A 27,436-nucleotide genomic window follows, 5' to 3' on the forward strand; every position below is an offset into this window, starting at 1 on the left:
TCACATCTCCTTCCATCCTCCAGGTCTCTGTCTGATTAGCTGTTACAGCCACACCTCCTTCCATCCTCCAGGTCTCTGTCTGATTAGCTGTTACAGCCACATCTCCTTCCATCCTCCAGGTCTCTGTCTGATTGTCTGTTACAGCCACACCTCCTTCCATCCTCCAGGTCTCTGTCTGATTGTCTGTTACAGTCACATCTCATTCCATCCTCCAGGTCTCTGTCTGATTGTCTGTTACAGTCACATCTCCTTCCATCCTCCAGGTCTCTGTCTGATTGTCTGTTACAGTCACATCTCCTTCCATCCTCCAGGTCTCTGTCTGATTAGCTGTTACAGCCACACCTCTGATGTAATAAAGACAACATGAAGCGAGTTTCTACAGTATGAGAGTTTTACTACCAGGTAAAGAAAGCCGTATGGATTTCAAAATGGCTATAGATAAAGTATGAATCTATCCAGAAGAAAATGTCAATGTTATATTGCATTCCCCTCAGTGTACACAAATAAGAAATGGCTCATGCAACATAAACTAAGATGTCATTTTTCTGACAAAGTACTGCTGTCTATACAGGTGCATTATGAATACAACATATATTAATTAAATCTATAAAATATATGTATCAAGGCACAAGGTGAGACCCAGATGCAGACACAGGAGGCAGATGGTTGGAGTCTTACAATGTTTATTAATCCAAAGGGGTAGGTAAGAGAATGGTCGAGGACAGCCAAAAAGGTCAAAACCAGATCAGAGTCCAGGAGGTACAGAGTGGCAGACAGGCTCGTGGTCAAGGCAGGCAGAATGGTCAGGCAGGAGGGTACAGAGTGGCAGACAAGCTCATGGTCAGGCAGGCGGGTACAGAGTTCAGAAAACAGGCAAGGATCAAAAACCGGGAGGACTAGAATAAGGAGAATCCAAAAAGCAGGAGAACGGGAAACCCCTGGTTGACTTGGAAACATACAAGACGAACTGGCACAGAGAGACAGGAAACACAGGGATAAATACACTGGGGAAGAACAGCGACACCTGGAGGGGGTGGAGACTATCACAAGGACAGGTGAACCAGATCAGGGCGTGACAATAAGAGAAAGCCCATTGTTCTATCTAGGCTAAGAAATAAAAACAAGTCAAAATGTGGAAAAACGTGTCAGTTGATCTAGTGGATTTCAGGCAGAATTACTAATATAGGCATAAGCCTGTGGGAGGGAGGAGAGGAGAGTTAGTTTAATTTCTCTCCAGCTGGAATTCTCTGGTTCTATTCCCAGTTCTCCCTCAGAAGGGAAGATCCACTACTGCCACCTGGTGGTGATATACTGTGGTGGCACAATAACTAAAATAATTGGGACCATTTTGAGTCCTAGAACTAGAAAATAAATAAGAATTAATTGGGTCACTAGATTCCATTAGTCACTGTCATAGATCTTCAGATCAATGGATCAGCCAAACACACACACACACACACACACACACACACACACACACATGCAGACACACACAAACTGGCACACGCACACAGACACACACACACACACACACACACACACACACACACACACACACACACACACACACACACACACACACACACATGTACACGCAGATACGCACACACACACCTACAAACACACGCACACGCAGATCCACGCACACACACACACACGTGTGCTCTAAAATCACCACTACACACTCAATTCATATAGAGGTCAACATTCAGAAGATCTGCCTGTCAATAATCACGCTATTGATCCAGACCCACAGAATGGCCTCTGTTACCTTTTACTATTTATATGTTGTGCAACTGAGAATGTGTGTGTGTGTTTTCGTGCGTGTTCGTGTGTGTGTTTTCGTGTGTGTGTTTTCGTGTGTGTGTTTTCGTGTGTGTGTGTTTTCGTGTGTGTGTGTTTTCGTGTGTGTGTGTGTGGGCCCAACAGCAGTTGTCTTCCTGCCATTCTCTGTAATTTCCCGTCTTATCCAATAGAGCGGAGGGCGCAGGGAAAGACAGATATATTATTGACAGACCTGAAACAACCATTACTCTCCATGTGTTATTTAAATTAAGTCACTCCATGTGTTATTTAAATTAAGTCACTCCATGTGTTATTTAAATTAAGTCACTACATGTGTTATTTAAATTAAGTCACTCCATGTGTTATTTAAATTAAGTCACTCCATGTGTTATTTAAATTAAGTCACTCCATGTGTTATTTAAATTAAGTCACTCCTTGTGTTATTTAAATTAAGTCACTCCATGTGTTATTTAAATTAAGTCACTCCATGTGTTATTTAAATTAAGTCACTGCATGTGTTATTTAAATTAAGTCACTCCATGTGTTATTTAAATTAAGTCACTCCATGTGTTATTTAAATTAAGTCACTCCATGTGTTATTTAAATTAAGTCACTCCATGTGTTATTTAAATTAATTACATGTGTTATTTAAATTAAGTCACTCCATGTGTTATTTCAATTAAGTCACTCCATGCGTTTTTTAAATTAAGTCACTCCATGTGTTTTTTAAATTAAGTCACTCCATATCTCCAATAACGTGCTTTGGACTCAGCGGCTCCGTTGGTGGAAATACAACAGGGGGCCAACAGGGGGGGCAACCGGGGGGCCAACCGGGGGGCCAACAGGGGGGCCAAGAGAAGGGCCAATCACCTATAACCATGTCTCTGCCTTACTGCCGACAATGTTAATAGGACTGACGTTGAGAGGGAGAGGGAGAGAGGGAGAGAGGGAGAGAGGGAGAGAGGGAGAGAGGGAGAGAGGGAGAGGGAGAGAGAGAGGGAGAGAGGGAGGGAGAGGGAGAGGGAGAGGGAGAGGGAGAGGGAGAGGGAGAGATAGAGAGAGAAACAGTGAAGTCATACTGAGACTAAAGTCTCTTTTACAAATCAGCCCTGCACAATTTAAAAACAAGCTCATACAACAGAATAGTTCAACATAAATATAGCCAATATACACATTAAGATGAACAACACAGTCAATTAAAACAACACATCCTTCATTATAAAACATCCTCTGTCAGCGGTCTAAAGCCTCTGTCAGCGGTCTGAAGCCTCTGTCAGCGGTCTGAAGCCTCTGTCAGCGGTCTGAAGCCTCTGTCAGCGGTCTGAAGCCTCTGTCAGCGGTCTGAAGCCTCTGTCAGCGGTCTGAAGCCTCTGTCAGCGGTCTGAAGCCTCTGTCAGCGGTCTGAAGCCTCTGTCAGCAAACCCAGATTCTAATCTAATCCACTAAATTTGAATGGTATGACCGGACAACAGGGATGTGCCTGATAACCTGTCAATCCAACATTCATTTTCAGTCCAGTCACTTTAAAATTCAAAGGGCACTCGCACATCTGAGCTCTCTTTGTTGCAGGTGCATTGTAATAGTTGAATGAGATTCACTTTAAACAAACATCAACCAGAAATCATACAATGGAATAAGACATATGTGCAGCTCTTGAAACAAACCCAACACGACAATTATATTATATTATATATATTATATAATAATAATTATATAATTATATATATATTACAATTGAAATCACACAGTAAAATTAATTTCATCATTTCAAGTTTTAATCAGCCATCACACCTCTCCTGGGGTCAGTGACCCCCGGACTTCCGTGGGAACGTCTCGTCCTGGAAATTGCCACGGTGAAGGTGTGTTTCTCTATTTTTCGACTGCGTATCCTGTGATAAAACGAAGGCCGCTATGATAAACAGCATACAGGGGTTTGTGGCAGAGAGAGTCGTGGCAGCTGCACTTTGATAATTAATAACACTGTAATCAAGAACAGGTAGAAAGGTTTACTGGATCTGTTTCCTGCTGACTAGAGAGAGACAACATCTACTTCCTGCTGACTAGAGAGAGACAACATATGTTTCCTGCTGACTAGAGAGAGACAACATCTGTTTTCTGCTGACTAGAGAGAGACAACATCTGTTTTCTGCTGACTAGAGAGAGACAACATCTACTTCCTGCTGACTAGAGAGAGACAACATCTACTTCCTGCTGACTAGAGAGAGACAACATCTGTTTTCTGCTGACTAGAGAGAGACAACATCTGTTTCCTGCTGACTAGAGAGAGACAACATCTACTTCCTGCTGACTAGAGACAACATTTGTTTCCTGCTGACTAGAGAGAGACAACATTTGTTTTCTGCTGACTAGAGAGAGACAACATCTACTTCCTGCTGACTAGAGAGAGACAACATCTACTTCCTGCTGACTAGAGAGAGACAACATTTGTTTCCTGATGACTAGAGAGAGACAACATCTGCTTCCTGCTGACTAGAGACTAACAGATTGAGCAATAGCGTTTATGTAAATAGTGAAGAGAACGGTTCCTAGTATCGACACCTGCGGAACACCTTTATGTACTTCTTGAAATTCTGACCCCATCAATCACGAAGGCCTAAGTTCTGTTACTAAGATAATCATGAAACCACGAGGAGTTGTTTGACCCAGGTAAAAACAAAAATAATTTGTTCAGAAAAATACCATGATCAACAAACAGTATCAAATGAATTTCACAGGTCCACAAACAAGGCAGCAGGATTAATTTTAGTGTCTAAAGCATTGGGGCGGCAGGGTAGCCTGTCATTGAAAATAAGAATTAACTAGGCAAGTCAGTTAAGAACAAATTCTTATTTTCAATGACGGCCTAGGAACAGTGGGTTAACTGCCTGTTCAGGGGCAGAACGACAGATTTGTACCTTGTCAGCTCGGGGGCTTGAACTTGCAACCTTCCGGTTATTAGTCCAACACTCTAACCACAAAGCTCTAACCACAAAGCTCTAACCACTAGACTACCCTGCCGATCCCTCTAGTCTTTAATGGATAAATTGATGTTTTCAAGCAGGTCAATGAAAATGTAAACTACTTGATGTTTACAGGAACTCAAAAAAGCTAAAGTTTCCAAGTCTTAGAGGAATCTATAGTGTGCTATTATCTAAGGAGATTTAAGGCTGGATTAAATCACATTGGATGTTTTATAGGGTCAGGTGAAAGGTCAGCTGAGGCAGAGGACATCTTGGTTAGGAATAGTTTCCATTAAATGTCTCGGATTACTGTGTAAATGTGGACTTAATTGAATGGAGCCCTTTCAGTCAGAATATGAAGGAATGTCTCTAGCGCCCCCTAGTGGCTGTAACATCTATTAAAACACCTCAGAAAGGAAACAGACAGCGATTACCTTTAGACGTCTTCAGAGGGGTCTTCAAAGTGTGTGCATCTTTGTGTGTGTGTGTGTGTGTGTGTGTGTGTGTGTGTGTGTGTGTGTGTGTGTGTGTGTGTGTGTGTGTGTGTGTGTGTGTGTGTGTGTGTGTGTGTGTGTGTGTGTGTGTGTGTGTGTGTGTGTGCGCATGTGCATGTGCATGTGTGTGCATGTGTGCGTGTGTGCATGTGTGTGTGTGTGTGCATGTGTGCATGTGTGTGTGTGTGTGTGCATGTGTGTGTGCGCATATGTGTGTTTCTGTGCACTTTTTGTGTGTATAGATAGACAATAAACAGTACTCACGATCATTGCACCGCGTGCCGGTGAAGGAGGTCATGGAGCAGTCGCAGGTGTAGTTCTCCCACTGCTGGATACAGACGCCCATGTTGGTACATGAGTCCTCCTGACAGGTGGTGCTGGGACCTGTAGGTGGCAGAGCAGAGCCATGTGATACCAGGGTACAGGTGGCAGAGTCATGTGATACCAGGGTACAGGTGGCAGAGCCATGTGGTACCAGGGTACAGGTGGCAGAGCCATGTGGTACCAGGGTACAGGTGGCAGAGCCATTTGGTACCAGGGTACAGGTGGCAGAGCCATGTGGTACCAGGGTACAGGTGGCAGAGCCATGTGGTACCAGGGTACAGGTGGCAGAGCCATGTGATACCAGGGTACAGGTGGTGCTGGGACCTGTAGGTGGCAGAGCAGAGCCATGTGGTACCAGGGTATAGGTGGCAGAGCTATGTGGTACCAGGGTACAGGTGGCAGAGCAGAGCTATGTGGTACCAGGGTACAGGTGGCAGAGAAGAGCCATGTGGTACCAGGGTACAGGTGGCAGAGCCATGTGGTACCAGGGTACAGGTGGCAGAGCCATGTGATACCAGGGTACAGGTGGCAGAGCCATGTGATACCAGGGTACAGGTGGCAGAGCAGAGCCATGTGGTACCAGGGTACAGGTGGCAGAGCAGAGCCATGTGGTACCAGGGTACAGGTGGCAGAGCCATGTGATACCAGGGTACAGGTGACAGAGCAGAGCCATGTGGTACCAGGGTACAGGTGGCAGAGCAGAGCCATGTGATACCAGGGTACAGGTGGCAGAGCAGAGCCATGTGGTACCAGGGTACAGGTGGCAGAGCAGAGCCATGTGGTATCAGGGTACAGGTGGCAGAGCAGAGCCATGTGGTACCAGGGTACAGGTGGCAGAGCAGAGCCATGTGGTACCAGGGTACAGGTGACAGAGCAGAGCCATGTGGTACCAGGGTACAGGTCTGAGCGCTCGCTCCCCAACAGCTCCTCCAACAGGTGCCATGCAGAGGTGTGAGAGCACGTCAGTGGGCCATGCATTAGTCAGGTTAGTACATTACATGAATTCCAGAGTTGTTATTGTACCGTAGAAGTACACCAAACTGAAAGACACACGGCATTCCCTCCAAGTAGACTTTAGTAAGACGTTTAGTGTGAGCAGACATTGAACAGGGTGCTGGATGTGTTGACAACATGACTGGTTGATGAGAGACAACTGGTGGAGTCAGACAAACTAACTAGACTAGGGTCACGTACTGTCATATTGAGTGTCTCTAGAACTGTATGTACATGGTTATAACTGAGTAATAACATGATAAGTACTTACTCTACACAGTCTACAGTGTTGGTCCATGTTGTTCAATAGAAGTTACAATGATTATAACACTTTTTTTGGTTGTAAAGATTATGTGATGTTATTGAGAGTTTATTTTGCAGCAGACAAATATGTTTGTCAAAGCATAACCTTATACAATGCATACATACTGGATGTAACTACACATGGTAGTTCCGTTATGCCCGTTCATGTCAGCCCCATGTAAACACACAGTTTTAGAGCCACCAGAAGTTAATATGAAGTGTGACCCGGGTGTAAGCTCTCCCATCCTCCCTTCCCCCAACCCCCTGCGCTGTCCTAGACCAGTCTACATACAGAGACACTGGAGAAGATGACCCAGTGCAACAGAAAGAGGATCACGAGACAAAACATTTTATAGCAAAGTGGTGCACATAGGATATGTACTTTTGCTATATAAATGTTGGTTGTGGTGGTGTCCAGTTCAGTCCAGGGTTGTGTTTCATTCCAGAAAAGATGTTCCCTTACCCCTCTGCCCTCGTCCACTCCCCATTCACAGAACCGAGGCAACTGTGTCAGTCCCTTTCCAGTTCTGTGAAAAGGGAGTAAGCGAGGGAATATCGGAGGATACATCTGTGTGGAAGGAAACGTAGACCAAATGAGGACTTGAGACTCAACACCACCCAGACTCATCCCGCGTTTTTAAGAGGAAGTGCAGTCTACTGTACAGCAGTGCAAAAACCCAATCCAGTAAAATATCGGGACAATATTCCCACCAGAAATGGAAAACCATGTGGGGAAAGATTTATACACGATAAAATGATTCACTTCCTGTTTGTTTCTTCTTCTACATGTGCCAAAGTAACCTGAAATATGTCCGTAATGTCATTACAATAATACAAGCTGCAAGCGAAGAAGAGTGAAGAAGAGGTCAATGTTCCTGAACACTAAAGACACACTTTCATCTGTCCTGGTGGGACATGGGACATGCTTTATTAAGTTGGAAGAGATAGAGCTCTGCTGAATGTGCTCATCTAGCCAGACTGCATTCATCTACTGTGTGTGTGTGTGTGTGTGTGTGTGTGTGTGTGTGTGTGTGTGTGTGTGTGTGTGTGTGTGTGTGTGTGTGTGTGTGTGTGTGTGTGTGTGTGTGTGTGTGTGTGTGTGTGTGTGTGTGTGTGTGTGTGTGTGTGTGTGTGTGTGTGTGTGTGTGTGTGTGTGTGTGTGTGTGTGTGTGTGCTTGTTCTGCTGAATGTGCTCATATAGCCAGACTGACATTCATCTACCGCGTGTGTGCGTGTGTGTGTGTGTGTGTGTGTGTGTCCGTGTTCTCTGTAGAATGTGCTACTGTATTCATCTTCCTGAACACATTCCCACTCAGCTAAGTCAGTAGATATCTCTTTCTTCATCTGGGTGGGAATCTTTATTTCTAAAATAAATAAGTCTTAAATCCCCTCGGAGTGGACTTTGGATATGGACATGAAAGCCATGACTTCTCTAGATCACCATCCATCAGTCTCCTGCACAGATGGCAGGCTGCTCTCGCATTCTAATGAAACTGTCTGTCAAACTGTCGGAATCTCAAATTTAACTTAGGTCGACCGTCCTTTTAATTAGCGTACTAATCACACTGGCCTATCAGGGGGGCTTCCACACTCCAGGCCTAAAAGCATTTGAAAGGGGGGGGGGGATCGTGTGTGTGCCTTTCAGGATGTGTGTGTGTGTGTGTGTCTTTCAGGGTGTGTGTGTGTGTGTGTGTGTGTGTGTGTGTGTGTGTGTGTGTGTGTGTGTGTGTGTGTGTGTGTGTGTGTGTGTGTGTGTGTGTGTGTGTGTGTGTGTGTGTGTGTGTGTGTGTGTGTCGACCCAATGCGCAAGACTTAGCAGATTCCTCAGCAACTATGCCAAGACATACACAGCCCGATACCGAAAAACAAGATCTGCAGACATAGAGTGTTTTCGGAGAGTATTCAGACCCTTTGACTTTTTCAACATTTTGTTATGTTACAGCCTTATTCTAAAATCAATCAAATAGTTTTTTCCCCTCATCAATCTACACACAATACTCTATAATGACAAAGCAAAAACTGTTTTTTAGAAATGTTTGCAAATGTATTAAATATAAAATAAGTACGTTTTCAGACAATTTACTCAGTACTTTGTTGAAGCACCTTTTGCAGTGATTACAACCTCGAGTCTACAAGCTAAGCTACAAGCTTGGCATACCTGTATTTGGGGAGTTTCTCCAATTCTTCTCTGCAGATTCTCTCAAGCTCTGTCAGGTTGGATGGGGAGATTCGCTGCACAGCTATTTTCAGGTCTCTCCAGAGATGTTCGATCAGGTTCAAGTCCGGGCTCTGGCTGGGCTACTCAAGGAAATTCAGAGACTTGTCCTGAAGCCACTCCTGCGTTGTCTTGGCTGTGTTCTTAGGGTCGTTATCCTGTTGGAAGGTGAACCTTCTCCCCAGTCTGAGGTCCTGAGCCCTCTGGATCAGGTTTTCATTAGGGATCTCTCTGTACTTTGCTCGGTTCATCTTTGCCTCAATCATGACTTTTCTCCCAGTCCTTGCCGCAGAAAAATATCCCCACAGCATGATGCTGCCACCACCATGCTTCACCGTAGGGATGCCAGGTTTCCTCCAGATGTGACGCTTGGCATTCAGGCCAAAGAGTTCAATCTTGGTTTCATCAGACCAGAGATTATTGTTTCTCATGGTCTGAGAGTCTTTGCGTGCCTTTTGGTAAACTCCAAGCGGGCTGTCATGTGCCTTTTACTGAGGAGTGGCTTTAATCTCTTCACTCTAACATAAAGGCCTGATTGGTGGAATACTACAGAGATGGTTGCCCTTCTGTAAGTTTCTCCCATCCCCACAGAGGAACTCTAGAGCAATGTCAGAGTGACCATTGGGTTCTTGGTCATCTCCGAAACCAAGGTCCTTCTCCCCCAATTGCTCAGTTTGGCTGGGCGGCAAACACTAGGAAGAGTCTTGGTGGTTCCAAACTTCTTTCATTTACGAATCATAGAAGTAACTTTGTTCTTAGGGACCTTCAATGTTACATAAATGTTTTGGTACCATTCCCCAGATCTGTGCCTCGGCACAATCCTGTCTCAGAGCTCTACGGACAATTCCTTCGACCTCATGGCTTGGTTTTTGCTCTGTCATGCACTGTCAATTGTGGGATCATATATAGACAAGTGTGTGCCTTTCGAAATCATGCCCAATCAATTGAACTTACCACAGGTGGACTCGAATGAAGTTGTAGAAACATCTCAAGGATGATCACTGGAAACAGGATACACCTGAGCTCAATTTAGAGTCTCATTCCAAACTTATATAAATAAGGTATTTCTGTTTTTTATTTTTAATACATTTGCAAATATGTCATTATAGGGTATTGTGCGTAGTTTGCTGAACATGTATTTTTTTAAATCAATTTTAGAATAAGGCTGTAAAGCAACAAAATGTGGAAAAAGTCAAGGGTTCTGAATACTTTCTGAATGCTCTGTCATCATACAGGTGGCTAATGTTTATTCATGCAAAAGCTTTCCATCCCAATTATTAGTCTGTCTCCTTCCCTGCACACCTGCCTGCCCGCCTGCCAGTCTTCTTCCCTGCCTGTCTCCTGCCTGCCTGCCTCCCTGCCCGGCTGTCTGCCTCCCTACCTCCTACCTGCCCCTGCCCGCCCGCTCGCCTGCCTACCTGCGCACCTGCAGGCCTCCCGGCGAGGCAAAGCCAGGGTACGCCGTAGGACTTGGAGCCCCTACCTACCATTCTCCCGAAGTGAACCATTTTATAACAAGCACATAGCCAGCTGCAAAAAAAAATATTTCAATGCCTGGCGATGTTTGCTGTCTATTGTGCTTAAAGGTGACATCATCAAACATAGCTTGAAGACTTTCTGATTTACCGCCAACACTATCAGAGTTTAAATCAGCCAAGATTGCTATTGGATTTGCTCTGTTTGTGCCCTACCTTGAGGCCAAAATTCAGTTGTTGTTTTCTGTAAGCAGGAAGTCACCCCACTCTGTACGATGATGTCATCTTGCTTAAGGTACCTTTAAGCCAAGGTATTTTTTCTTCTTCTAGTGAGTGGTGACACATGACATTACAAGCTCAGAATGGAATTTGAACCTTCTACCTTGTAGGTCAGCTTTGGTGAAACGGACTTTGTTAGAGAAGAAGAACAGAAAGTGAAAAACGATAAAACAAGGTTAGTAGGTGGCCAATGATTGTCGGGTTAATAAAGCCAGCCCTTTACTAGCAGGGACATGCCCCTTAACTTCTCTAAGGAAGGGGTCAGGGGTCAGGGCTATGCTACCATGACAACCAAAAATAAGGGACTGATGAAATAGATGGGGACAGTACAGCGAAAACGATGAAAATGGATATGAATGGGAGATGATGAACCTATGGAGCCACACATTTAACATTTACATTTAAGTCATTTAGCAGACGCTCTTATCCAGAGTGACTTACAAATTGTATGTGTGTTACTTCAACAAATGTATTAGCATGGGCTCTGGACAATCGGTTTAGCTACATGTTGACCTGTTCAGTCATTACACATTATTCCGAAGCACTTTGTTAAAAACAGTCATATTTACGTGGAAATTCAACAAGAAATAACATACAGACATCTGCATTGAAACCTGCATATGAATTGGAATGTATTCAATCAATCTTAATTAGGTATTTATTTACATAATTTTTTAAATGTATTAGTCTACCCAAAGCATAATGGGACAATTGCTGCTCAAGAATGATGAGAACACAAAGGTTAGTATGAATATGTTTTATCATGAAGGGATGAGGACAAACGACACAAGATGATTCAAGGATGACGTCAGACACAAGGATAGACAGTGAAAACACATAACATTGTTTTATTAGACAGTTGACCTAGTGTTTCCCCCGGGCCTGCAGTTCAGTCCCCCAACTCTTCCATCCACCTATGAACTGAGGCATCGGCGCCATCTAGTGAGGGTTGTCTTCGATTACACTAATCTATGCCAAGTAGACCTGTTCCCTATTGACTAGTTACCACAGCCACAAAAAAAAGCTAAATTGACTATATAATTCAGGAAAACAAATGATTTAGCGTTTTGGTTTTCATTTAAGGTGAGGTTCAGGCATAAGGCTAGCGGTGTGGTTAAGGTAGCCTCTGCCGAGTTCCAAACTACCGGGAAACGGAATGAGAGCCTGAGAAGCAAATTCTGGTTTTGCAAAGGAGGCAAAACTCCTCCTCCACATTTACTGAATTGCTTGAACGGGGATCTAGTTTCAGTCGTTTCTTTTACACTTGCTATGTTAAAGAAGAGAAATTGTAGTAATATAAATAATCTTTAACTATAAATATGACTCTGGTTGTGGTAACTAGTGACAACCAACATGAAGTCCCTCAAACTGGTGAGTTAAGGTAGTAAAGTTACAAACTAATCCGTGTTTTTTTTTGTGGGGCAAAATAAGCATCTTTACTGACTTGTTAAAGCGTGAGTGTAAAGAAGCACTATCGCATGCGAGCTCTCATCTGAACATGAATAATTAGCCATCTTTAATTAGGCGCCTTAGCGCTGAGATAAATACAAGTGGTGCGAATAACATGGTCACACGAGCCTACCCTATTCACAACCAATCACAAATCAAAATGACAGTTGAAATATAATATTGTCATGCAGTTTTAAATTGGGGATCAAACAGTGTACTTTTACATTAAATTACAACAGTCAGCAAAGATTAAGCTGTTTGGATGTTTTGACCTTGTAGCCAATAGGTTGCTACTACTAAGTACTTCGGGACCATTAATGCTGTCTGTTTTTTTTTCAACTTGAAACCTGGGGCCTGTTGCACAAAAGTAGAATTAAGACATCCGGGATAAATGACTCAGCTGAGCTCAATGAAGCCAAAACATGTGCGTCCAGGCTTAATTGGTTGCACAAAGACCAAGCCAGGATGAGCAGACACGGATTCATTAAGCCAGGTGAAACCAATCCTGGATAGGTGCGCGCTCACGGCTCACTCAAATAGACCCCGCCACAGATCACAGATGAACTGATTTACCATGGCAACTAGAGCCGCGTACTTTTCCCCGTCGGAAGCACAAATCCTCATGGAGGCATACGAGGAGGTAAAAGATATAATTAAGAAGAAAGGCAACACCGCCACAGTGATAAAGCAAAGAGAAAAAGCGTGGCAAAGTATTGCAGACCGCCTGAATGCGTAAGTAGTGCACAATTGCACACTCACCGCTCCGCTGAAACATCACAATTACAATTCAAATATTTAATTCACATCTCCAAAAACGCAGTTGTACTGTAATTATGAAACGGTTAAATTTTTAATTGAAATGCACTGCAGATATGAGTGAAATTGTGTAAAGTAAGTCCATCACACTGTATAAAGCTATGATAAATTATTATTAAAGCCTTACATTATTATTTAACGTTACTACGCTCAGTACGGTTTAATCTTAGCCGTTGTACTCTGCTTCTTATGTTGTCCACCGTTTTTTTTGTGTTTCTCCTGCTTTCATTAATGTAAAGCTGCTTTGACAGAATGAAACAATTGTGAAAAGTGCTATATAAATCAAATTTAATTGAATAAATAGATGAGCTATAATAATAATCACTTTAATTTATATAGCGCCTTTCAAAGGACCCAAGGTCGGTTGCTCACTGCACTGCAAAAATGTCTTTCTTACTTAGTATTTTTGTCTTGTTTTCAGTAAAAAAAAAATATCTAAAAAACATCTTGAATATTTTCTTGAGCAAAATTACCTAGGAAAATAAGCAAAAAAATCTGCCAGTGAAACGAGAACTTTTCTAAAATTAAGTGTTTATGGAAAAAGTAAACTTATTTCAAGAGAATTTTTATTATATTGACAGATTTTTTATTTGCTTGTTTTAAGCACACATTTACTTAAAGTTTATATTTTTTGTCTAAACTATACTTATTTTGCTAGGTCATTTAGCAAATCAAGAAAATACATCTTTATTTAAGTTTTTTTTTAAAAATATTTTTACTGAAAACAAGACAAAAATACCAAGTAATTTTTTGCAGTGTGACTCCATTAAATGTGTGTGTGTGTGTGTGTGTGTGTAGATTAAACATGAACGGGCCAAAACGGACATGGCAGCAGGTCAAAATCAAATACAAGAACATTCTGCAGAATGGTATGGTCCCTGACTAATATTTAACAAAGCACAAGCATATATTGTACCCAGAAGGTGCCTGCTCACACATTGTCTGTACTGTTTTAGCAGTGAAAAAGAATACCCACAGACAAGGCACGGGTGGTGTGTCACCAAAGGCTGACCTTACCCCAGCAGAGGACATGGCCTTGGAGCTAAATAAAGGCAGGCCCGTCTTAGAGGGGATCCCTGGGGGGAAAGAGACGAGCATAGGTTCCTCCCAAGATGCCACCCGTTTCATTCAAGGTATGTCCTTCCATCTCTACATGGGATACAACCACATTCATATTGAATCAATTTGGACTGTCTGACTTTGGTTTACCTATTGCCTTGCAGTGTCTGGCAGCACTGTGTTCCTGTTAGAGCCACCAGCACAAGCACCAGACGATGCTGATCCAGTGAGTACTCCATCAAAGGCATACTGTAGGCCTGGCATGTCTTGTCTACTAGCTTCAATATGAATCCGATTAAATGTGATAGGGTGAAGGCCCCAGTGCAGCAGCAACAGCACATGATGGAGACGATGATGATGAGGAGGAGACCATCTCTCTGGATTCCAGAAGGCATGAGGTATCATGGTAAGACTGTGAAAGTACTATTTACTCTACAATGGTGAGGAGTCCTCATCAAAATCAAAAAATCTCATTTCTTTTACAGGACCCAGATGCTATACAGTGGGAAAACCAGCCTGGCAACATAGTGCGTATTAATAAAAGGACACCACATCCTGCCAAATTCCAGCTGTGCTAATTGTATTGTGTTCACAGAGCTCACAAGCTATCAGAAAGTTGTATGGCAACCACCTCCGGCGCCAAATAGAACTGGCAGACATAGACATTCAGTACAAGAAGAAAAAGATGGAAAATCTTGCACTGGAGTCCGAAATAAAAAAGAGGACAATTAGGAAACTGGACCTTGAAATAAAAAACCTTGAGAGGGAGGTGAGATATGCCTTCAATGTACACTGTATGCTAACTGGAACACACATGTATTAATCATTATTTGTATTTCCTCCCCCAGCTCCAAGAAGATGACACAGCTCAAAATAAAAATTAGGTATATTCTCGTAAAGTCAAGTGAGCCATGACATATGAGCTCTTATTGTGAGCACACAGGACGGTGGCATCTTTCTAAGGTTTTTTTTATTTTCCCAGCAATCAGTACAACCAAGTCATCGTTATAAGGCATCGCCCTCTTTTGCCCACCCCCCCCAGCACCAGGTTTGGCCACTAGCCTATATGAAGGCCCAAAATTGTGTGTTCCTTTCTGCTCTGACAATGGCATGCCCATTCGTGCGAGATGTGGTGGATGAAGAAGCACTTGTGCTGAGGAGAGCCTTCAGGCGAGAAAGGGTCTTCAGGGACCGGTTGGACCCACTGGCCTTCCCTGACGACCATCTATATGAAAGATACAGGTTTTCTGCAGATGGCATCAGGTATCTATGCAGACTACTGGGTCCCAGGATTAAGCACCGCACTGCACGGACCCATGCACTGAGTGTGGAGCAAATGGTTTGTGTGGCCTTGCGCTTTTTTGCTAGTGGAGCCTTCCTGTACTCAGTGGGGGATGCAGAACAGCTGAACAAGGCCACAATTTGCCGCACAATAAGGAGTGTGTGTCTGGCTATCAAAGCATTAGCAGATGTCTTCATCTCCTTCCCTGTGACATCAAAGAGGAGTTCTATAGGATTGCAGGTAAGAGGATCTACAAATTACAGGACAACTGTTAACACATAGTAGGATACTCATTACTTTGTGTGACAGGTTTCCCCAATGTCATTGGTGCAGTGGACTGCACACACATAAGGATAAAAGCCCCCTCAGGTGCCCATGAGGCCGATTTTGTGAATAGGAAATCCTTTCACAGCATTAATGTTCAGGTGAACATAACTTTTTGATATTGTCCATTGACGAACACTCTGCATTGCCAGTGATGTGCATTGATTGGTGTAATATTCCTCATCTTATGATTTCAGATGGTCTGCAATGCTGACTGTGTGATCAGCAATGTTGTGGCAAAATGGCCTGGCTCAGTCCATGACTCCAGAATCTTTCGGGCCTCTGAAATCTATCAGTGCCTATCACAAGGTAAGCCACACAACCCCTATTTATAACCATCATGGCTGTGTCAAGAATATCACTGTGTTTATGAGGTAGTAATGATGAGATTTTGTGTTGACAGGTGAATTCTCTGGTGTGTTGCTGGGAGACAGGGGGTATGGCTGCCAGCCTTTTCTCCTGACACCTTTCACAGACCCCCAGGAAGCACAGCAGGCCTACAACCATGCCCATGCCAGGACCAGGGCCAGAGTTGAAATGACCTTTGGCCTCCTGAAGGCACGCTTTCACTGCCTTCACAAATTAAGGGTCAGCCCTGTTAGGGCATGTGATATTACTGTGGCTTGTGCCGTCCTCCACAATGTGGCCTGCCTGAGGAAGGAGAGGGCCCCCAGAGTGCCACCAGCCATGGACTGGGACAATCCGGCAATCTTCCCTGATGACGACAGTGGTCGGCTGCTGAGGGACCAATATGTGTTGAATTATTTTAGTTAGTATGTGTGCTTTCAATTTTGGTTAAATATGTCCTGCGGTGGCAGAGGAATTTGGTTTTTTTTGGGTTCGTTTTTTTACGAATTTGGCCTCTTATGATGTTTGTGCGGTATACTGTGTGTAATACAAAGCTGCAGGGAGGCTACTGCATCCATTCATTTGTCTGTTCAGTTGATGTGTATGGATTTGTCCTGCATTTATTTTAGTGTGCAGACATGCAGGGTGTGTTATATACAGACCTTTGAATGTGTATGTATCATTTTGTATAATATGCTTGGATTCTGTGCTTTCCATCTTGTAGAGTCACTTTGACTTCAGTTTCGAAAGGAGCTGATGGTTTACCTGCTTTGTTTTGTCCTTATTCAATAAAGGAACATAATGTTACACATTGTGTTTTTATATTCATATGGAATGTGTATTTGTTTATATGACAGAGTACTAGGGCCACACTGAAGAAAAAGGATAAAGTCATACATTTATGAGGCTGGTTCTTTCTGCAGAAAAGCTACATATTGTTTTTACAGTTTTGATACTTATGACAATGTGATACTTAATATTCTGGCACATCAGCATGTCTTTGTTTATGAAACCATACTGAAGTACAATTTCACGAAATGCCCCGCATCTGTCATTTTAACAACTGTCCTCCTTTAAAACAACTGGTTACAATATTATGACTTCTTTTTTTTCCCTCTGTGGCCCTAATATTCTATCATTTTATATATAGTCTATGGGAAACTGTAAATTATCTAATGATAGCAACATCTAAAAATCATTTTTTATCCAAAATCATTGAAATTAATGATCACAAACGTTTAAATAATGACAGTGGGTCTAGTTATATGTGATAACAATGTATAGTGAGCAGTGAAATAACTATTGGTTTCCATTTGTGGTGACTGCTGACTGACATTAGAGATGAGATTAAATAGATCCTGGAATTTAGCCTGGTCTGGAGCAGGCTAACTCCACAGAATAAATCTCCATGGTAATTTATACCATAACATATCCTCCTGCCCCCTATCCATCTTTAGTGCAACCGGATTACGGATCAATTGAGCCAGGATCACCAAGATATCCTGGCTTAATCCCTTATCCTAGTTTTGTGCAACAGGCCCCTGGACTGTAAATTCGTAAATATTGTCATCACTGTGGGCCTACAATACTGTTAATAAAATCATTTATTTTTGATTACGCTACTCTGTCTGTTGTCCCACTGTGTGCTCAACGAACTAGGCAGCCATTAGTCTGGACAGTTCAATTCATACATTGGCAAATATTTGAGCAAAAATAAATAAATGTGAACATACATTCTCATAACCACTCACAGACAAACAAAATGACAAACAATAAGAAATTATATGAATGTGGTATAACTGGCATGTCACACATACATCATGGTGTTTATACTGTAATCTGTAATGAGGGGGAAGATAGATACTGTGACGACCCTCCCACTCTGTCTGCCGTATTCTGTCTTTGTTCTTGTTTCCTTATTAGGATGCCGGTGGGCGGAGTTGAGAGGGTCGTCAGCTACATGGGAAACACCTGGGCCAGGTGTCTCCCAGGATAAATAGACCTCTTCCACATTCATGGAGGAGACTCTCTCCATGCAGACACCCGTTGTAGATTGTGTTGTGGTTCTTGGTGGCCTTTTGTTTGTTTGCTTTGGCACCTTTCATCACCCTGCATTATCACATTCATGCAAAACACTCACTTACACTACTGATTACTGATTACACACACCATTGTATATTATACTTAGTTGCTTTAGTTAATAAATACATATTTTGCTACTCCTTATCTCCACGTTGTCTCCCTTTGTTACAGGCTTTGAGCCGGTTCGTGACAATATAGATTGATATACTCCACAATAGTCATAATGTCAAGGTATATTAGGTTTATATTGCACCATTGTGTGGCTCTCGGATATGGTAATTTCCAAATAAGAAAACAAAAAATAAACAAATTCACAAAGGAGATGTTAAAATTGAAAGCAGAACAAAGAAACAACATGTACATGATCAATGAAAACTGAGCAAAAACTAGATTAACAAACAACTTTTAAACGATCAAGGTGAAGAGCCAAGAGTGTTGGAGCAATAATTGTTAATTGGAATGATATTTGATGCTATAGTGTAAAAATATTTCAACAGGCCGTCGTCTCACTTAACTGATGTACACAGAATATTTGAGATAGTTTAGTGTCTAACGGAAACCTACGGACATTTAGTTTTGCGTACACAACGCCTACAAGCTCTTGTATCGTTTCTGACTGGAGCTTTCATATGTCTCCACATATAGATGTTACAATTCTTATTCTCTATAGTCGGGGCGGTAGGTAGCCGTGGTTAGAGAGTTGGGCCAGTAACCGCAAAGGTTGCTGGATTGAATCCCCGAGCTGAGAAAGTTTTTTAAAAATCTGTTTTTTTCTGAACAAGGCCATTTCAAACCCACTGTTCTCCTGGTAGGCTGTCATTGTAAATAAGAATTTGTCCTTAACTGTCTTGCCTAGCTAAATAAAAAATATGTAGTTGTATTGTTGCTTGGTAAGAATAGCTGTGATTCTATTTCTATTATCTGGGGCATATACTATGTTATATCAACATATAGCTAATTGTATTTATGATAAGTACTTATTATACAGAACAAAATACTAATTAAAACTCATAACAATTATGGTATATGCCCATACAATAACATGTTTAGTATACTGGTAGCTCCCTGTGATGTACCTACAGAAACACTCCTGTGCCAGCTGCCCAGATCTTTTAAAGATGTATGTTATGTCGTTCTGAAACATGACTGTAATTATGAATAATGATGAGCTCCTAAAACACCAATAGTTTTGATACTGTAGCGCTGCTTTGTGCTGTGCTGAAATGACATCATAAACGTGCGACCAATGTGGCTGATAAGAGCTGGGTCTGGGTTGTGGCTAGTTGGAGTACAGCTACGGACCAAAAGCTGCATGTTTGTGTCGCATCGGGGTCAACTGTAGCATTTTAGATAACCCAAACCGTAACTCCTTTCCTAACCTTAACCTAATTCTCCTAACCTGCTGCGTTAATTCTCCTAACCTGCTGCGTTAATTCTCCTATCCTGCTGCGTTAATTCTCCTAACCTGCTGCGTTAATTCTCCTAACCTGCTGCGTTAATTCTCCTATCCTGCTGCGTTAATTCTCCTAACCTGCTGCGTTAATTCTCCTATCCTGCTGCATTAATTCTCCTAACCTGCTACGTTAATTCTCCTAACCTGCTGCGTTAATTCTCCTAACCTGCTGCGTTAATTCTCCTAACCTGCTGCGTTAATTCTCCTAACCTGCTGCGTTAATTCTCCTATCCTGCTGCGTTAAATCAGTTCTGACCATAGCTGTACTCCATCTAGCCAAAACCATGGGATTGGAGCTCAAGGTTGAAGTTGTCCCTCACCATAGATCAGATGTCCCAACTCTTTACTTTATAATTTAGGATGAATAAATACTATCTAAGGCACTGCATCTAAGTGCTGGAAGTGTCACTACAGATCCTGGTACGATTCCAGGCTGTATCACAACCAGCTGTGATTGGTCCCATAGGATGGTGAGTGAGATGACCAGAAGGGTTAGTAGGATGGACGGGGGAGGGTAAGGAACGAGGTAGGTGAAGGTATTGTTGGAGAAAAGGAGAAAGAATGGGCTGCCTGAACTGTCCTTGTAGTTTGAGTTTGAGCTAAAGTCTGAGTCGGACATGGTTTTGAGGGAGGGCGTACCTTCGCATCCGCGCTCGATCTGCCCGCTGCGGAACAGAGCGTCCTGGAGAAGGTCAGGGAGGCGGCCATTGAGGTCCACTGAGGCCAGGCAGCCCTGGAAACCGTCCCTGGATGCCACCAGCTTGGGCAGGCTACCATACATACCAGGGCCCAGCCCAGCGATAAACAGGTCACCTGGAGGGAGGAGGACACGGACACCGACATGTACTGACAGTCTAGCTTCATCAATAAGTACTTTATTTGACTGTTCTGGTGGTCAAATAAATGTTTTATAGTCCTGTATCTGTAAATAAATGTTTTATAGTCCTGTATCTGTAAATAAATGTTTTATAGTCCTGTATCTGTAAATAAATGTTTTATAGTCCTGTATCTGTAAATAAATGTTTTATAGTCCTGTATCTGTAAATAAATGTTTTATAGTCCTGTATCTGTAAATAAATGTTTTATAGTCCTGTATCTGTAAATAAATGTTTTATAGTCCTGTATCTGTAAATAAATGTTTTATAGTCCTGTATCTGTAAATAAATGTTTTATAGTCCTGTATCTGTAAATAAATGTTTTATAGTCCTGTATCTGTAAATAAATGTTTTATAGTCCTGTATCTGTAAATAAATGTTTTATAGTCCTGTATCTGTAAATAAATGTTTTATAGTCCTGTATCTGTAAATAAATGTTTTATAGTCCTGTATCTGTAAATAAATGTTTTATAGTCCTGTATCTGTAAATAAATGTTTTATAGTCCTGTATCTGTAAATAAATGTTTTATAGTCCTGTATCTGTAAATAAATGTTTTATAGTCCTGTATCTGTAAATAAATGTTTTATAGTCCTGTATCTGTAAATAAATGTTTTATAGTCCTGTATCTGTAAATAAATGTTTTATAGTCCTGTATCTGTAAATAAATGTTTTATAGTCCTGTATCTGTAAATAAATGTTTTATAGTCCTGTATCTGTAAATAAATGTTTTATAGTCCTGTATCTGTAAATAAATGTGGATGGAAAAAAATCTAATTTAAAAAACTCAAAACCAGAATAGTCCACTAAAGCCGTAGCTCTAGGACCTGGATATTCAGGTCTCAGGCAAGATTAGTCACAATCAATCTCTACCTGTCAGGTGAATAAACTCCCTCTGTTATATACTCTACCTGTCAGGTCAATAAACTCCCTCTGTTATATAGTCTACCTGTCAGGTCAATAAACACCCTCTGTTATATACTCTACCTGTCAGGTCAATAAACACCCTCTGTTATATAGTCTACCTGTCAGGTCAATAAACTCCCTCTGTTATATACTCTACCTGTCAGGTCAATAAACACCCTCTGTTATATACTCTACCTGTCAGGTCAATAAACTCCCTCTGTTATATAGTCTACCTGTCAGGTCAATAAACTCCCTCTGTTATATACTCTACCTGTCAGGTCAATAAACACCCTCTGTTATATACTCTACCTGTCAGGTCAATAAACTCCCTCTGTTATATAGTCTACCTGTCAGGTCAATAAACACCCTCTGTTATATAGTCTACCTGTCAGGTCAATAAACACCCTCTGTTATATACTCTACCTGTCAGGTCAATAAACACCCTCTGTTATATACTCTACCTGTCAGGTCAATAAACTCCCTCTGTTATATACTCTACCTGTCAGGTCAATAAACTCCCTCTGTTATATAGTCTACCTGTCAGGTCAATAAACTCCCTCTTATGTAGTCTACCTGTCAGGTCAATAAACTCCCTCTTATGTAGTCTATCTGTCAGGTCAATAAACTCCCTCTTATATACTCTACCTGTCAGGTCAATAAACTCCCTCTGTTATATAGTCTACCTGTCAGGTCAATAAACTCCCTTTTATGTAGTCTACCTGTCAGGTCAATAAACTCCCTCTTATGTAGTCTACCTGTCAGGTCAATAAACTCCCTCTTATATACTCTACCTGTCAGGTCAATAAACTCCCTCTGTTATATAGTCTACCTTTCAGGTCAATAAACTCCCTCTTATGTAGTCTACCTTTCAGGTCAATAAACTCCCTCTGTTATATACTCTACCTGTCAGGTCACTGAACTACCTCTGTTATATAGTCTACCTGTCAGGTCAATAAACTCCCTCTGTTATATAGTCTACCTGTCAGGTCAATAAACTCCCTCTGTTATATACTCTACCTTTCAGGTCGAGGTTCTTGGCTCCGTTGACCACCTGACTGGTTGCCTTGGCGTCCACCTTCAGAGTGTGAATGTTGCTGTTGTCACGAGTGATGACCACATTGTGCCACTGGTTGTCATGGAGAGCCCGGTCGCTGTTGCCCTTGATGACGTTGGGCCCATTGCCAAGATCAAACACATAGTGGATGTACCTGAGGGAGGTGAAAGAGGGAGGTATAATTGTGTTGTTTAGGTTTAGAGTGTGTAGTCTTAGAGTGATTATCTTAATTTACCGAGGTTAGCTAGCCAGCTATTTGTCGTCCTTAACGTAGGTGACTCTGCTAGCTAGCCAACAGCTAGCCAACGCTAGCCAACGTCTTCTGTATAGAACTCAACTACCCGGTCGCATTCACAGGTTGTATCACATTTTCACTTCATTTCATTACAGTACAACGGTTTGATTTGTTTGATCGTAGCTAGCTACTTAGCTAGCTACATAGCCGTCTTTGTATCAAAGATAATTGTGTAGTCTAGAGCGATTTTCTAGGTTCGCTAGCCATCTATTGTCGTTCTTTTAACGCAACGTAACGTAAACAACACTGCTAGCTAGCCTGCTAGCCCCGAATAGCAACACTGCAGAAACTATTACACTCAACGGAACGACTTGATTAGTGTAGTGTCAACAACGCACCCACTGCCAGCTGGCCTACTTCAGCAGTACTGTATAATTTTAATCATTTTAGTCAATAAGATTCTTGCTACGTAGCTTAACTTTCTGAACATTCGAGACGTGTAGTCCACTTGTCATTCCAATCTCCTTTGCATTAGCGTAGCCTCTTCTGTAGCCTGTCAACTATGTGTCTGTTTATCCCTGTTCTCTCCTCTCTGCACAGACCATACAAACGCTCCTCACCGCGTGGCCGCGGCCACCCTACTCTGGTGGTCCCAGCGCGCACGACCCACGTGGAGTTCCAGGTCTCCGGTAGCCTCTGGAACTGCCAATCTGCGGTCAACAAGGCAGAGTTCATCTCAGCCTATGCCTCCCTCCAGTCCCTCGACTTCTTGGCACTGACGGAAACATGGATCACCACAGACAACACTGCTACTCCTACTGCTCTCTCTTCGTCCGCCCACGTGTTCTCGCACACCCCGAGAGCGTCTGGTCAGCGGGGTGGTGGCACCGGGATCCTCATCTCTCCCAAGTGGTCATTCTCTCTTTCTCCCCTTACCCATCTGTCTATCGCCTCCTTTGAATTCCATGCTGTCACAGTTACTAGCCCTTTCAAGCTTAACATCCTTATCATTTATCGCCCTCCAGGTTCCCTCGGAGAGTTCATCAATGAGCTTGATGCCTTGATAAGCTCCTTTCCTGAGGACGGCTCACCTCTCACAGTTCTGGGCGACTTTAACCTCCCCACGTCTACCTTTGACTCTTTCCTCTCTGCCTCCTTCTTTCCACTCCTCTCCTCTTTTGACCTCACCCTCTCACCTTCCCCCTACTCACAAGGCAGGCAATACGCTCGACCTCATCTTGACTAGATGCTGTTCTTCCACTAACCTCATTGCAACTCCCCTCCAAGTCTCCGACCACTGCCTTGTATCCTTTTCCCTCTCGCTCTCATCCAACACCTCCCACACTGCCCCTACTCGGATGGTATCGCGCCGTCCCAACCTTCGCTCTCTCTCCCCCGCTACTCTCTCCTCTTCCATCCTATCATCTCTTCCCTCCGCTCAAACCTTCTCCCACCTATCTCCTGATTCTGCCTCCTCAACCCTCCTCTCCTCCCTCTCTGCATCCCTTGACTCTCTATGTCCCCTATCCTCCAGGCCGGCTCGGTCCTCCCCTCCCGCTCCGTGGCTCGATGACTCATTGCGAGCTCACAGAACAGGGCTCCGGGCAGCCGAGCGGAAATGGAGGAAAACTCGCCTCCCTGCGGACCTGGCATCCTTTCACTCCCTCCTCTCTACATTTTCCTCCTCTGTCTCTGCTGCTAAAGCCACTTTCTACCACGCTAAATTCCAAGCATCTGCCTCTAACCCTAGGAAGCTCTTTGCCACCTTCTCCTCCCTCCTGAATCCTCCGCCCCCTCCCCCTCCTCCCTCTCTGCAGATGACTTCGTCAACCATTTTGAAAAGAAGGTCGACGACATCCGATCCTCGTTTGCTAAGTCAAACGACACCGCTGGTTCTGCTCACACTGCCCTACCCTGTGCTCTGACCTCTTTCTCCCCTCTCTCTCCAGATGAAATCTCGCGTCTTGTGACGGCCGGCCGCCCAACAACCTGCCCGCTTGACCCTATCCCCTCCTCTCTTCTCCAGACCATTTCCGGAGACCTTCTCCCTTACCTCACCTCGCTCATCAACTCATCCCTGACCGTTGGCTACGTCCCTTCCGTCTTCAAGAGAGCGAGAGTTGCACCCCTTCTGAAAAAACCTACACTCGATCCCTCCGATGTCAACAATTACAGACCAGTATCCCTTCTTTCTTTTCTCTCCAAAACTCTTGAACGTGCCGTCCTTGGCCAGCTCTCCCGCTATCTCTCTCTGAATGACCTTCTTGATCCAAATCAGTCAGGTTTCAAGACTAGTCATTCAACTGAGACTGCTCTCCTCTGTATCACGGAGGCGCTCCGCACTGCTAAAGCTAACTCTCTCTCCTCTGCTCTCATCCTTCTAGATCTATCGGCTGCCTTCGATACTGTGAACCATCAGATCCTCCTCTCCACCCTCTCCGAGTTGGGCATCTCCGGCGCGGCCCACGCTTGGATTGCGTCCTACCTGACAGGTCGCTCCTACCAGGTGGCGTGGCGAGAATCTGTCTCCTCACCACGCGCTCTCACCACTGGTGTCCCCCAGGGCTCTGTTCTTGGCCCTCTCCTATTCTCGCTATACACCAAGTCACTTGGCTCTGTCATAACCTCACATGGTCTCTCTTATCATTGCTATGCAGACGACACACAATTAATCTTCTCCTTTCCCCTTCTGATGACCAGGTGGCGAATCGCATCTCTGCATGTCTGGCAGACATATCAGTGTGGATGACGGATCACCACCTCAAGCTGAACCTCGGCAAGACAGAGCTGCTCTTCCTCCCGGGGAAGGACTGCCCGTTCCATGATCTCGCCATCACGGTTGACAACTCCATTGTGTCCTCCTCCCAGAGCGCCAAGAACCTTGGCGTGATCCTGGACAACACCCTGTCGTTCTCAACTAACATCAAGGCGGTGGCCCGTTCCTGTAGGTTCATGCTCTACAACATCCGCAGAGTACGACCCTGCCTCACACAGGAAGCGGCGCAGGTCCTAATCCAGGCACTTGTCATCTCCCGTCTGGATTACTGCAACTCGCTGTTGGCTGGGCTCCCTGCCTGTGCCATTAAACCCCTTCAACTCATCCAGAACGCCGCAGCCCGTCTGGTGTTCAACCTTCCCAAGTTCTCTCACGTCACCCCGCTCCTCCGTTCTCTCCACTGGCTTCCAGTTGAAGCTCGCATCCGCTACAAGACCATGGTGCTTGCCTACGGAGCTGTGAGGGGAACGGCACCTCAGTACCTCCAGGCTCTGATCAGGCCCTACACCCAAACAAGGGCACTGCGTTCATCCACCTCTGGCCTGCTCGCCTCCCTACCACTGAGGAAGTACAGCTCCCGCTCAGCCCAGTCAAAACTGTTCGCTGCCCTGGCCCCCCAATGGTGGAACAAACTCCCTCACGACGCCAGGACAGCGGAGTCAATCACCACCTTCCGGAGACACCTGAAACCCCACCTCTTTAAGGAATACCTAGGATAGGTTAAGTAATCCCTCTCACCCCACCCCCCCTAAGTTTTAGATGCACTATTGTTAAGTGACTGTCCCACTGGATGTCATAAGGTGAATGCACCAATTTGTAAGTCGCTCTGGATAAGAGCGTCTGCTAAATGACTTAAATGTAAATGTAAAGGTTACCCTGGTCACTGAATAGAACAGCTGTGGTACCGACAGGGGTGGTGCAGCAGGGGAGATCACCTCTAGGCATCTTGGCCTCTGTGAGTGGAGTGGTTGGTCAACGATTAGAATATGTCAAAATGGTTACATTTATCCATTGTAGTTAAAAGTAATTTATCTAGAGATACAGATGTCGGATCCTACAGATACAGATGTCGGGGGGGCAGTCGAGTCATTCAGAACAGTGACAGCTTATGAAAATCATCCTCCCTCTCTCGCTTGCTGAAACGCTAAAAGCACTAACAGAATATGAATAACTGTCTTACTACTGCAATAGGCCTATATGTATTTTAACCGTAACATTAAAATGTACAAACAAATGTATCTGAAATACATCCAGAAAACATCAACAACAGTTGTTTTTTATAGTAATAATAACTTTAATAACACGATAGATGATAGTGTCCACTACAACATACAAATGTATCTGAAATACAGCCTTACAGTAGGCGACACCTAAAACTATAGTCTAATGTAGCCTTTCAAAACTAATCACATATACAGGCCTATAATATCACATGTAAAGACAAGATGAAATTGAGAATGGAGCATGAAAGAGAACGACTCCGATTTTAAAGGCCAAAAACCACCCCAAAAAGAGATCAACAGTAGCCTATATATTATTGAAAAATGGGAATGGAAAGATATGGGGAGGTAGGCAAATAAAAGGAAAGATATGGGAGGTAGGGTAGGAAGGGAATGATAGGGGAGGTAGGCAAATAAAAGGAAAGATATGGGAGGTAGGGTAGGAAGGGAAGGATAGGGGAGGTAGGGAAAGGAAAGATATGGGAGATAGGGAAGGATAGGGGAGGTAGGGAAAGGAAAGATATGGGAGGTAGGGTAGGAAGGGAAGGATAGGGGAGGTAGGGAAAGGAAAGATATGGGAGGTAGGGTAGGAAGGGAAGGATAGGGGAGGTAGGGAAAGGAAAGATATGGGAGGTAGGGTAGGAAGGGAAGGATAGGGGAGGTAGGCAAATAAAAGGAAAGATATGGCAGGTAGGGTAGGAAGGGAAGGATAGGGGAGGTAGGGAAAGGAA

General features: G+C 43.6%; 2 protein-coding genes and 1 pseudogene across 6 annotated transcripts in view; 2 read left to right on the plus strand and 1 right to left on the minus strand.

Annotated features, from left to right (window-relative positions):
* Positions 1 to 27,436, minus strand: part of LOC124046732 (neurexin-3a-like) — a 707,599-nt gene that overhangs the window by 403,242 nt on the left and 276,921 nt on the right. For all 3 annotated transcript variants that reach the window (XM_046367446.1, XM_046367444.1, XM_046367445.1), the window contains 3 exons: positions 22,438 to 22,628; positions 20,281 to 20,454; positions 5,504 to 5,623 (listed from right to left, as the gene is read on the minus strand). In XM_046367446.1, the coding sequence (XP_046223402.1) occupies positions 5,504 to 5,623; positions 20,281 to 20,454; positions 22,438 to 22,628 (485 nt within the window). The remainder of the gene's footprint in view (positions 1 to 5,503; positions 5,624 to 20,280; positions 20,455 to 22,437; positions 22,629 to 27,436) is intronic.
* LOC124046744 lies at positions 12,626 to 15,202 on the plus strand. Of its 3 annotated transcripts, XM_046367465.1 has the most exons (9): positions 12,626 to 13,009; positions 13,892 to 13,962; positions 14,050 to 14,226; positions 14,317 to 14,378; positions 14,461 to 14,550; positions 14,638 to 14,679; positions 14,748 to 14,921; positions 15,001 to 15,036; positions 15,135 to 15,201. In XM_046367465.1, the coding sequence occupies exons 1-8, from the start codon at positions 12,852 to 12,854 to the stop codon at positions 15,034 to 15,036; spliced, it is 810 nt and encodes a 269-aa protein (XP_046223421.1). In that variant the 5' UTR covers positions 12,626 to 12,851; the 3' UTR covers positions 15,135 to 15,201. The 3 variants fall into 3 exon arrangements, with proteins under 3 accessions (XP_046223421.1, XP_046223422.1, XP_046223423.1); XM_046367466.1 differs by lacking the exon at positions 14,638 to 14,679 and having other exon boundaries at positions 15,001 to 15,202; XM_046367467.1 differs by lacking the exon at positions 13,892 to 13,962 and having other exon boundaries at positions 12,872 to 13,009; positions 15,001 to 15,202.
* LOC124046741 lies at positions 15,210 to 17,190 on the plus strand (annotated as a pseudogene).

Source organism: Oncorhynchus gorbuscha, linkage group LG10, assembly GCF_021184085.1.
Source record: "Oncorhynchus gorbuscha isolate QuinsamMale2020 ecotype Even-year linkage group LG10, OgorEven_v1.0, whole genome shotgun sequence".
NCBI classification, from domain to species: Eukaryota; Metazoa; Chordata; class Actinopteri; order Salmoniformes; family Salmonidae; genus Oncorhynchus; species Oncorhynchus gorbuscha.

Bases quoted from the DNA above. Each gene is read 5' to 3' on its own strand.
- LOC124046744 (XM_046367465.1), top strand. From the start codon at position 12,852: ATGGCAACTAGAGCCGCGTACTTTTCCCCGTCGGAAGCACAAATCCTC. The intron at 13,010-13,891 runs GTAAGTAGTGCA...GTGTGTGTGTAG, and splicing joins ATTGCAGACCGCCTGAATGC to ATTAAACATGAACGGGCCAA. The intron at 14,551-14,637 runs GTATCATGGTAA...TTTCTTTTACAG, and splicing joins TGGATTCCAGAAGGCATGAG to GACCCAGATGCTATACAGTG.